Source organism: Fundulus heteroclitus, chromosome 5 (assembly GCF_011125445.2).
Source record: "Fundulus heteroclitus isolate FHET01 chromosome 5, MU-UCD_Fhet_4.1, whole genome shotgun sequence".
Lineage (NCBI taxonomy): Eukaryota > Metazoa > Chordata > Actinopteri > Cyprinodontiformes > Fundulidae > Fundulus > Fundulus heteroclitus.
In genome coordinates this window covers 6,302,956-6,315,982 of record NC_046365.1, presented here as the reverse complement: position 1 = coordinate 6,315,982, position 13,027 = coordinate 6,302,956, and the positions used below count along the sequence as shown (strand labels likewise).

Sequence of the window (13,027 nt, the reverse complement as noted above, 5' to 3'; positions counted from 1 at the left end):
CAGGGACAATGATAGTGATTGTCTTCACAACTTTAACAGTTATTAATCTGTCCATATTACCTTTTTGTGTTGAACATATACTCACTTCTGGACTCTTTCAAATATAGGATGCACATCCAGGTATGGTGGTTGAGTAAATGCTGATTTAGAACAAATTGGAAAAATACTAAGGGAAAAAATGACCAAGACATGTTCTGTAGAGGACAAACTATATCAAAATGGATTTTTATAGACACACCTGTCTTGTACCTTTGAGGTCTAAACCCACAGTGAGACACTATATTACATCAGTGACCAGTGATGGCTGAGTTAGCCGCTGCAAAGTGCTTTCATTTTTCTTATCACATCCACATGCCTGTCATCAGCCGTTCTGTTGCAGGTTCTCTCTATCACTCACAGAAACTACCTCAGAAATGTTTTACAACTAGTAAGTGTTCAAAAAGCCATAAGTAATTAGCCAAGAGCAGACTAAAACGAAACATTTTTACATGGACTATTTATATTTTTAGGTCTTTTACTTGGTCATCTGTGCCTTCTGTGTGTTCTCTCCCTGTCTTTTCTCCCCCCCCCCCCCCCTCTCACTCTCTCATCACCTTGATTGTCTCTTCTGCCACCATATTGTCCAACCTGATATATAAACTCAGTTCATGTTTAAATTTCTCACCAAAATGGTTTACAGCATTGTGTAAGAAAACTAAGTTACATTGCAAGATCACTTCTGCATTCCCTTCTTTCATGGTCAGAAACTGTAGCATTTTTAGAGCAGTGGGTTTTACTAATGATCATAATTCATAATAAATTACTTAAGAGAGAGGACTCTCTTTCTCCTTCTCACACACAGTCGCTCCACTCCGAGGCAGATTCTTCTGGCTAAAGATATGCTATGTCCACCTCTTTTCTCTCTGACTGACTGTCAGCTGAGCTCCCTGCTCTCCTCTGCTCTGTCGGAGCCACCAAGCTCGACTGTTTCTGTAAAAGACAACATGTGTCTTTTACACTAGTTAATAGATGCTAAGCTTAATAGTGGCATTGATAAGCATTAATGGCTGCATTGCTTCTTACCTTGCTCTGAGAGGGGATTATGCAATTCCTTCCAGCTGCACTCCCGATGGTGGGTGTGCTACCTCACATCCAACCTGAACATCACTGGCTCGACTCTGTCCTGGTTCCAGTCCTACTTCACTAATCAGAAACAATCCATTCACATCACTGAACACTGGGGTTCGATGTTTGGCCCTCTCCTCTTCATCCTCTGCATTCTTCCTCACCACATCCTTCATCACCACAGCGTCCACTGCTAGGCCAATGACATTTCCACCACATCCATAACACCCAATATCCACTTCACCCTCACCTGCTGGTTAACCAGTATCAAAATTTTGATGAAGAACAATTGTCTCAAATTAAACACTGACAAAACTGACATAATACTCATTAGTTCAAAAACATTATCAAATTCACTCAATAGTTCTGCCTGATAGTTCTACCACTCTCACTCCATCCCCATTCTTTTGCAATCTTGGTATTGTCTTTGACTCCACTCTCACTTTCGATTGACACATCAAACAAATTTTCAAAGCATAATATTGCCCTTGCCCATCATTCACTTTCTCTGCCACTGAAACCCTAATCCATGCATTTTTCACATCTTGATTTGACTACTGCAATAACGTTCTGTATGGTATACCATCCCGAAACCGCAACAAATTACAATACACCCAAGGCAAGGCAAATTTATGTGTATGGCACATTTCAGTACAAGGACAACTCAAAGTGCTTTGCATGATTAAAACATAGAAATGAATGAAATGCAGAAAAAAATAACAAAATAAAACATTAGCAAATATTAATGATTTTAAAAACAGTTGGACTACAAACTTAAACTAATGATTTTTCAGTTTAACTAGAACAGTTAAAGGCAATCCTAAACAAATGTATTTCTAATCTTGATTTAAAGGAACTCAGACTTTCAGCACTTTTACAGTTTTCTGGAAGTTTGTTCCAGATAAGTGGAGCATAGGAACTAAATGCTGCTTCTCCCTGTTTGGTTCTGGTTCTAGGTATGCAGAGTAGGCTGGAGCCAGAAGACCTTAATGGTCTGGAGGGTTGATACACTGATAACAAGTCTGTGACGTATTTAGGTGCTAAACCATTCAGGGATTTATAAACTAACAGAAGTATTTTAAAGTCTATTATCTGAGATACAAGGAGCAAGTGTAAGGACTTTCAAACTACTTTTTTAGTCTTAGTGAGGACGCAGTCAGCAGTGTTCTGGATCAGCTGCAGCTGTCTGATCCACTTTTTAGGCAGATCTGTAAAAACACCGTTGCAGTAATCAGTTTGACTAAAGATAAATGTATGGATCCAAAATTCCGCTGCCACCTCCTCACTCACACCTGTGAACACATCACTCCTGTCCTGCAGAACCTCCACTGGCACCCGTTACTCAGCGCAACCATTATCCTTTTCATCACATTCAAACCCCTTTATAATTTGGCCCATCCATACCTCACTGACCTACTCTACCACTACACTCCATCTCACTCCCTCTGCTCCTACGATGCCAACCTTCTGCCCCACCCCTATGGGACCAAGTTCTGAACCGAGGGGGGCAGAGCCTTCTATATATTCACCTCTACCCTCTGGAACTCACCAAATTTTACGGTGGGGGTTCAGACAGTGTGTTCCATCTATCGAGGGATCACACTTCTCAGCCTCCCCTGGAAAGCCTACTTTAGGGGATTGGAAGGAAGGCTGTGGCTTATCATCAAACTTCAGATTTAAGAGATGCAGTGGGGCTTTTCTCCTGGCAGTGGAACAGTGGAGCAGAATTTTAGTCTTGCACAATTTCTTATGGGGATGGCTGAGAGTTTTCTTCTTCACTTTAGATGTCTTTTGTATATCTGGCTGTTACTGGGGTATTTTTTTTGGGTAACTTTCAAAGTATAAGATGACTGTGTGGCTTTTAGGGGCTATCAATCATTGTATTTAATTAGTTGTATTGATTTATGAAGCTCTTTAAACCATTTAATTGAGGAGACCAAAATGCATAATGATAAAATAATAAAAACACCCAAAAAGATCACAGAAACCAAAATAATTGTGTTGAAGAAGAATATGCTAGGGAGCATTAAAAGCCTTTCTTAACAAATGCTTCTTCAATGTGCTTTGTATGCCCAAAGAAAGAGCACTCTCTGTGCAGTTGAGAGTTTTTCCTGACAGTTTAGGCCAACACTTAAGATGCCTTCTAGAAAGCTAAGATCAAGAGGAACTGTATTTTTAGCATCATAGTGAGCCCAAGTAGACATATAAATGAACAAAACAAATTTTGATGCTGAAGACAATTAATGTTTTAGGATGGCACAGCAGAAACTTGAACTAAATTGGTGGGATCACTTGAAGAGAGCTTTGCACAAGATTGTAATGTATCAAACAGATTCCAGATTGATGATGTTTATCATCAATCATGTTGGTGTTGACACAGATAAGCAGTACATTTTCCCTTTGGTCATGCACTCTCAGGCTTTTTGGTTTCTCTTTTGCTTGTTTTGAATCGTGTTTTAATACTTTTTATATTTATATCCATAATGCAGACCTAAAAATATATTTAATTTAAAACCCAGCTTAATTAACATCACTTTGCAGTGTTTTGATACTTTACATCTATCCAGCTTTGTGCCAGTCTGTCAGGTTATGTTAGACATACAACGAAACACAAGTGATATATAGTCCTTGAAGTTCATCATTAATTAGTCTAATCAAAAGTGTGTGTTAGTTATAAAACTTGTATTTCACAGCAAGGGATGATCTATTGGTATGCAAATAAAGCCTAATGAATTGCAAAGCAGTGACACACTGTGATTAGGCTTTGCAGGACCTGACAATGGAAACATTCATATCCTGAAATTAACAAGAAGAAAGGCAGCTTCAGGGCAATTAGTGTGAACAATGAATCAAAATCAAAACAAAATTATGTGTTAATGTTAGCAAAACGTCACAAAAAAATAACATTTTGCTTGGGTTCATGTGTTTGTGATTTCCAGGTTGAGCCCTACCTGCCTTATGAGTACACTTGTGAGGGGATGCTAGAGAGAGTACATGCCTACATACAGAATCAGGTAAGGTCCACTGCACCTATCTATGAATATGAAGTAAAGGAAAGAAAATCAGTTTTACTCACTAATCCTTCCATCTTAATTACATGTACCTCTCTCTCATGATCTCAAATGGCATATTCTGCTTGATTTTAACCATAATATCACGTTCCTGTGTGTCTATGTTCCATGTTAGTTGGCTCAAATAGATCTGCAAGCTAACTCCTATAATGAGCCACACTGCAGTCCTCTGGCTCTAAAGCCGAGGGTCCCTGACATTAATGAGGAAGCTGAGTTAAAGGAAAAGGGATGATCATAGTGCTAAAAAAATATATATTTGCTACTTTAGTATGTACAGATGGTGGAGATCCCCCAACAGTTCTTGCTCTGTCTTGACAGTCGGCATGGGTGCTAAAAAATGAGGAAAAACAATATTCTTGCTGTGATTACTTTTTTTTTTTTTTCGCTTCATATATAACGGAGGTTGAAAAAGTGCAGATATTAAAATATAATTCTCACTTATGCCAACTTGCAAAAATATTCCATCCTTGAAGCTCTTCACATCTTTTTACGCTACAATAATAGACTTACATGTATTTTATTAGGATTTTATGTGATAAACCAACACAAATTAGTGTATAACTCTGGACTAAAGGGAAAATAATACACAGTCTCCTTTTTTAGAAAAAATAAAACTAAAACTAATCAAAGGATAGCATCAATTTGTATTCAGCGCACTTTACTCTGGTACCCTTAAATAAAACCCAAACCAACCAGCTGCCATTAGGATTTCCTAATTATCGAATGGAGTCCCACTGTGTCTGAGAGGGGTATGTTAAATAACTGGGGATGGCTGCCGAAATTGGTACTTTATAGGCGCTGACCGAACCCCGTCGGTATTACAGGGTACCGATTCATGTAAAATCAAACGGTACCATGTTCCGATACCCAAGCACATCACTGTGACACTAAGGGAGTGGAAGGGTGGGCGATTTTCCATGCCAAACATGAAAATAGCATTCCACACACATAAGCGTAATGAGGTCAGTAGCCGCTGGTTCAGTAAACAAAGTAAGCTAGGGTGACCAAACGTCCGTATTTCCCGGGACATGTCCGTATTTCACGTCCTGTCCCGGGCGTCCCGGGTTTTTTTTAGAAAGTGAGGAAATGTCCTGTTTTTTAAATTACCTTCATTGGACCATTAAATTGACAGGCACTAGGGCACTGCGCACGGCGCTGCGTGTGACGTAATCCCTGAGCCGCGTCAGTGCGGGGCAGCCCTGTTCTTAATCAGAAGATAGATAGCGTGGCTGTCAGTACGCCAACAACATGCCGAAGCGCAAATGTATGTTTACCGACGATTTATAAAAGAGTTTCCCCGCTTTCAGACCGGGTCGAGACAAATGGGAGGCCTTTATTGTGCTATTCATTCATTACAGGAATTGTTAAGCATTTTTTAATAAATACATTTTGAATAAAATTATCATTTGTTATTGGAGTTATTGCTGTAAACCAACTGTAAACATCATGTTATTGTAGGATTACGTTGGCCTATGTTAAGTGAGTGCATGCCACAGACATCTCTATGCATGGGAACAGAGATCCCCCCCCCCCCCCGCTCCAACGTGTCCTGGTTTTCCCAAATGAAAATATGGTCACCCTAAAGTAAGCATAACAAGAAAGCGGTCGAAAGTATGGCTCGACTTTTCAAGATGCGCTAAAGGTTATGCAGGCTGAAATATTTGTGACACAAAGTCCAAGGCCAGCGATGGGAATACTTTCATTCTGAAGAAGCACCTGGTTATACCAGGTATCAGCTACTAGTAATAACGCTGCTGCTAAGGCAACTGAATGGCTGGCAATACACCATGAAATAAGAAGAAGGAGACCAGGGATAGCGTGAGGAGAAGGTGCAGACATGTCACTCTATCCATCACCATGTGAAAGATCCCTCACAACATGGAGAATAGTGCTATTCAAGCATCAGCAAACTTACAGAGAGGACTTTATTTATGCTAACAGAGACCAGGCTAATTGAGCTAATTCTAGACGCAAACTTAAACATGAATGGTTTATATCTGCTAAGGCCGACAGAATGAAAGACAATGGTGAGAAGAGAGGAGGGGGTGTTGCTGTGTTTGTAAAGGAAGGATTGTGCAGCTCTGGTCATGCTAGAATTAAAGAGACACTTTGCAGTATGGATATAGAGTAGCTAGCTGTTGGGTTGAGATGCTATCAGCTCCCTCGGGAATATTCAAATGTTCTGGCGATAACAGCGTACGTTCCCCCATCCACACTGTTACCAGCAAACCACAAACACAACACCTCAAAGCCATTTTTCTAATCTCAGGGAACTTTAACAATGCGACCCTGTCCTCCACCCTCCCCACCTTTAATCAGTATGTTACCTGCAACACTAGAAACAGTAAAACACTAGACTTACTGTATGTAAATTGTAAAGAGGCATACAGTTAATCACCCCTGCCTCCCTTAGGTGAATAAGATCATAACCTGGATCAACCCCAGACTGTGAATAAACTCCTAGAACATAGCAAACCAGTTGTAACATGTACAGTGAGAAAATGGTCTGAAGAGGCCCAAGAAGCCCTGAGAGATTGCTTCCACTCCTCTGTGTGGGATGAACTTTACTATGCTCATGGGGAGGACATCGATGGAATACCAGAATGCATCACAGACTTTTATGAATTTCTCTGTGTAGTCTATTGTGCTCCTCGTGAAAGTTGTGTGTTTCTCCAGCAAGAAGCCATAAAAAAATAAACACAGAGATAAAAGCTTTATAAAGGAAAAGAAGACGACTTTCAGGCCAGGAAGGAAAAAAGAATTGAGAACTGTGCAGAAAGAATTGAGGAAAAAGATCAGAGAATGAAAAAACAACTAATGGAAGAAAATGGAAGCACAGCTGTAAGACAACATCTGTGATGTTTGGAACAGCCTGAAATCAATTTCCGGCCACAAACAGAACACCCAGGCTGTAGATGACTTGAACTGGGTGAATGTAACTCTGGGAGATGTCACGCGACCACCAGGCGCCATATTGGCAGGATAAACTTGTACACAACCTCTGACTAATAAACAGTTTTTCAGTTTTGTGATGATGGTTGACTCGTGTTGTGTCCCTGGATGCACAAACCACCGGGGGAAGTTAAAAGACTGAGAATTTTATTGCATCCCAAAAGATCTTGTTAGGAGGGAAAAATGGATGTCTGCCATTAAACGGGCTCTGAGTGCGATGGAGAAAACGAAGTGCTGAATCCCGTCACTCAGTGGATTCCGCTTGTGAAGTGAACAGTTCATATCAGGTGACTTCAGTCGAACATAATTTAATATTATCCTAATTTTATCTTTTACAACAGTATTGCTAGCTAATGCATTACATTTTTGTGTCCACGGTTTTCATGGTAATGATGTGCCAATGCAGAAAAAATAATAATAATTCCGCGGCAGTGAAACAATACTGTAGCCAGAGCTATTTTCTAACACTAGGAGGCAAACATTTCCATAGTAACAGAAAGGCCTGTATAGTAAACAACCAAAACTTTATTGATCATGACTTTTTCTGTATATAATATTTGCTAAAATGCATTGGCTTAATCCAACGTTTACACTATGTATGATCCAGTACAGTGCCTGACAGAATAGTCAATCCTACCGCTTCTCAATGTATAGATCATCGCATTATCTTAAGGCACATTAAGGGAGGAGTCATTAAAACTTTGTGAATGATCACCTGTAACAAAAATCGCCGTAAAGCTCGCTATTTGAGCTACTAGTTGCTGTCTAATATAATCATAGCCTATGCTAGCATAATTGTAGGATACTAACCCTTGAAACAATCCTGCTGTGGTAAACTCTACAGCAGAATCTCAGCCCCAAATCCCAACTGAGTCCATTTATATCAAGACATTTGTAGGCCTTCAGTGATTCTCCAGTGTAGTGGGAGGGAAAGTTGATTAGGTAGTTGTAAATGTCCGGATATTTCAAACTCAGGAGTCCTGTGGCGACGAGAAGCTGGATGGAGGTAAATAATGAATGAGACTGCAAATCAGTGAGGACTGAGGCAGAGCTTCACCTTTCAGCAAGACAGTGACTGTAAACATGCAAATGGAGCTACAAGGGAATAGTTTTGATCAAAGCATGTACATGTATTAGAATGGTCCAGTCAAAGTCCAGACCTGGGATTAACAATATGTGGCAAAACATGATCATTGCTTATCAGATATGTTATCCATCCAAACACACTGAGCTTGGGCTGTTTTGCAAAAAAGAGATTTCAGGCTGTTCCAAGTTGGTTAAGGCACACCCCCCGAAATGTTACAGCAGTAATCACAGCAAAAGATTGTTCTTCAAAGTGTTGAATCATAGGTTCTTAATACAAATATCTGATTTTAGAGTAAAAAATGCCCTACCACTTCACCTTTATGCACTGCTTTGTGTTTGTTTTTCAGATAAAATCCCACAAAATACAATGATGTTCACAGTTGCAACAACACAAAAATGGAAAAAAGATTAAAATGTATGAATATTTTTGCAAAGTGTATGAAATAAATCTTTGTCACACCCGATAGAACAGATGCTTTTTATATTCAGGAAATCGGCTGCAACAAACATCCTAAGTGTTGATTCACAGCTTTGTTGCGCTTTCTGCCATCCATGTTTTTTTCTCATATCTCACTGAGATCTGCTACATTTACCATCATTTGAAACATTATTTATTCTTTAAAGAAACTTAAATCTGTTTATTCACTTCTGTCTTTTAGCTTAAGTTTGACAAGTTAAATGGTGCCGGGCACAGTGTGTTCCGAGGTATACATCTGCTCCTGCTTCTTTAATTCTCACCTCATTCTGTAAAGTAATAATGCATAATTCTTTTTAAGTACAACAGCAGCAGCTTGCAGCACATCATACAGGCTGTTATGGTCCCAGATATAACCATAACTGTAATGTTTGAGTAGCATCTCCTAAACCACAAAATACCACACAAAAGACCAATATCACTGAGGAGAAAAAGCATTTTCTGTTTCACCAGAGTAATAAGCTGGTCTTATAGAGACAGTATATCACTTATATAAGCTCTTCTACTAATATGCAGTTTCACAGCATACCCACTGCACAAACTAATTTGATTCTATATTTTTTCTAGGACTTCTGTGAGACAGAGTCTCCTTTCATTCCAGCCAATTTCTCCAGACTGGGATCAGCTAGTGGCAGCCGGATAATCGGACCTCTGTTTGTCCCCTTGCCCAACTCCACGGCCCTTGGCTGGGCATCCAATGTGACAGCTCCCATAGCTTGGCCTCCTCTCAGCTCCCTCCGACTGCTCGTGTCTCAGGAGGGCCAGTCTTGTGTTGAGGCCTGCCAGTCAGCTGGTTTTATCTGCGAACCCGCTCACTTTGGCTTCATCAACAACAAGGAGGCTCTGCGGGGGTAGGCAAAACAACAGTAAAACAACAGCTAAAGACAGTTTTAACTATCATTGATGCTTGAAGTTTTTTAGTATTCATAAAACTTTATTATTTGTGTTCTATATATATATATATATATATATATATATATATATATATATATATATATATATATATATATATATATATATATATATTTATATATATTTATTTATATATATTTATATTTATTTATATATATTTATTTATATATATATATATATATTTATATTTATATTTATATTCACACCCATTGCCTGATAATTGTGTGGATCTTCCAATTGATGACAATTTTAGATGTTGTTTCACCCTGGATTCAGACCTCCACTCTTGTGTTTTACCCCTCAGGTTGGAGGTGCAATGCGAGGTGGTAGACTCCGAAATCAACCACATCCTCCCTGCCTTCTCTGTGATGCGTCGGGAGTGCAGTCTTCAGAGGGAGCCCTTACTCTTCAGCTGCTCAGGACACTCTCCTAAATATAGACGCCTTTGCCCCTGCAGAGACTTCCTTCGAGGGCAGGTGGCACTTTGCAGAGACTGCCTATAATGAGGGGACACTTAGGACTTTAAAGAGCTTGAGCTTAAAAAGTTGCTGGATTGTTTAATGAATAGTTTGTACAAATACAGCAGTTCCTGCAGGAGGGTAGTGAGAGCAGTCAGACTGAAAGACAAATGGTTGGATAGCCTCAAGTCAATAAACCTTTACATTAAATGCAAAGTGAAGATATATCAAATATTTTATTCTGGAAGTTCACCTCCGTAATATTGGGAGCGTACTTTCACTCCATGATAGAGTTGTCATGGAGATGGCAACCTCAGGTCAGTATCCAACTTCCACTCAACACACAGACTGAGGATGATGGACACCCAGTTTTTCTCTCTTTCTGTTCGTTCGCCCTCTCTTCCAGTGATGGATATTTATCAGGCCGGACCTTTATTCTGAGGCAGCATCAGTCAGAGTGATCATCTTTGAGAAGAATGGACAAACACACAGGGCAGCTCACAAGATTATTTTTCAATAAATAAGCCTTCATATCTCTAAGTGGGATTTTTAAGAAGGTCTTTGGACTTTGTGATGGAAAAATCAGAAATAAAGATAAAAAAATCTGAAAGGTTCAAAGTTTTGGAGTGGTTTATATTGCTTGTGTTCTTCAATTCAACAGCCATATATGCACAAGGAGAGCATGCATAGTCCACACGGAAAGGCTGAAAAGAAATTTAAACTTGACCCATTGAAACTCAGAAGCAGCTAAACAAATCTGTATCATATCTATGGAAGATTGTGTGAATGATTATGTGAATGAATGTTCAAACTAGTACTTGAGCCTTCCACTTTAATAGGTGTTTCTGTACTAAGGAACTGTAGTAAAAGGCCACAAACTCCTGTTTCCCAAGCCTTGGTCGTTCTTCAGAGGCACTGTAATATCCAAGGTAAAGACAGATTTGCTCAAGTGTTAGGGGACAATTTTTAGTTTTACTCAATTAAAAGGCAATAATGATCTTCCCACCATTCATGGATAGTTGTCAGACATGTTCCCAAAATGCAGCTTTCTCCTATGGCTTCTTCAATAACCATACACAGTGTCTTACAAAGCTATACCACTAGATATTTTTCACATTCTGTCAAATTGTAGCCACAAATTGAAATCTATTTAATCTCATTTATATTTTAAGTGATGGACCAAAGATATTGCTAATTATTCCAAAACTGTAAAGTTAAAGTTAAAGCTCAGAGTCAGTTTCATTTGCCTTCTTGTGCACACAGACAAGGTATGTGACTTTGCTTCCACTTTGATCTCAATGTAGCTTGGCAAAACAGACTGATAATGTATAGCACTCTCTGTTCTGCACATTATCAATCTGGGACTGCTCCCATCAAATTTGTTTGGGGAAAGGAGGGACATGCAGCATTCCTCTCCGAGCTGATTTGGCGAAGTGACATCCACCTTCAAAAGTTTTTATTTTATTTTATTTTTTATAGCCAATCATGGAATCAAATGAATATGACCTAATGTTACGGATTGTGAGATAGCCGTCTGCTATGGCTGCAAAAGGCAGTTACCAGGGAAATGAGCAAATCACCCATGAACCCTGTTATCACTGGACGTGGATATCCCTGGGGCCAAGCTCTCAGTCTAAAGGTGACGAGGATTCAGAAGACAACAGGGGGGACTCAACCAATCCCGGAGTAATTCTTTGCTCAGCTATATAAGCTGACATAACTGAGAGTGGGGACTCTATTTTGTGTATGAGAGTCCAGTACTGAAGCTGCAAACATACCTCTGCCTTTTTAGATTAAATGCACTGAAGTATAGATTCTGTTTTTAAGAGTCTTTTTATTACTACAGAAGTCACTGAAGTCTACAATTTGAGAGCACAACATTATTCAGGCAAAGAACCTGGGAGAACCACAACTGGATGCGGCCAATATCTTTTTTCTTCTTTTTTTATCTTAACTGTAAGCAGCAGGCACCATGACTTTCTTTTGTCACAGCTTGTATTTTCCACCTTAAACCATGATACTTCAGCGTGATTGGCCCAACCCATTTTGATTCGGTTGAGACGGGAGCAGTACAGGATGGATTCTCGTGTGTTTGTGAAAGCACAACTACAGAGATAAATCAGCTTCCAGGCAAGGTTGCTCTCAATATGGAGACACTTTAAATATAAATATATGCATTATGTGGGCATTTTCCAGGCAGCTTCCAAGAAAAAGGAGTCACAGTATGAATCCCTGTGATGTCATAGAGTTACAAAACTGCTCAGCAGCTTTTCTTTCTCTTTGCCCGCAGCCCTCCACAGATTGCTTTGAGGAGGACAACTCTATGAACATCTTGATCTCTGTGGGATAGCCTTGCCAGAGTGGCTGAAGAAGGCAGTAAGCAAATGATGCCCAGTGTAACAGCTGGTTTATTTACAAAAATGGTGGATAAAACGTTACCAAAAATGAACTCAGAGGTTAACATGGCTCAAATGATCATAACTGAACTTTAAGTAACCAAAATTAACATCAAGTGTACTCAGCTACACTGACCTTATTCTCTCCCCCTGAACCTCCGAATTCTCTGGTTATATACACTCAAGTTCTACAAAACAAAACGGCCTCCAATGGAATATTCCATACAACAGGTAAGACTAAATATTTCAATTCTCATCTTACTGATGTTACTTCATACCAATAATAATCAACATATCTCTGTGTGCGGCCATTACGTTATACAACAGCATCCACATAAGTAATGTTTAAATTTGACATCAAACTCCAACTGTTTTTCCTTCCGCCTCTTCTCGTGGCTCCTTCCTGTGACATCAGCTACGTAACTACCCTATCTGTACTGGAAGCACGGTCTGTACTGTCGGATCTTTTGCGCATGCACAAACAGAATAACTTCCGGGAAGGCTTTTTTTTTGTTTTTCTTGCTTTTTTCTTCTTTTATCTTATTTTGGGTGGCATTTTTCTTGTTGTATTTT

At 39.5% G+C, this 13,027-nt stretch overlaps 1 protein-coding gene across 1 annotated transcript in view; it reads left to right on the top strand.

Moving 5' to 3' along the window:
• Positions 1-10,122, top strand: part of LOC105933579 (alpha-1,6-mannosylglycoprotein 6-beta-N-acetylglucosaminyltransferase B) — a 236,020-nt gene extending 225,898 nt beyond the window's left edge. The window contains exons 16-18 of the mRNA XM_036136783.1: positions 4,044-4,118; positions 9,256-9,539; positions 9,905-10,122. Coding sequence (XP_035992676.1) covers positions 4,044-4,118; positions 9,256-9,539; positions 9,905-10,103 — 558 coding nt within the window. The 3' untranslated portion in view covers positions 10,104-10,122. The remainder of the gene's footprint in view (positions 1-4,043; positions 4,119-9,255; positions 9,540-9,904) is intronic.
• Positions 10,123-13,027: the final 2,905 nt, after the last annotated feature.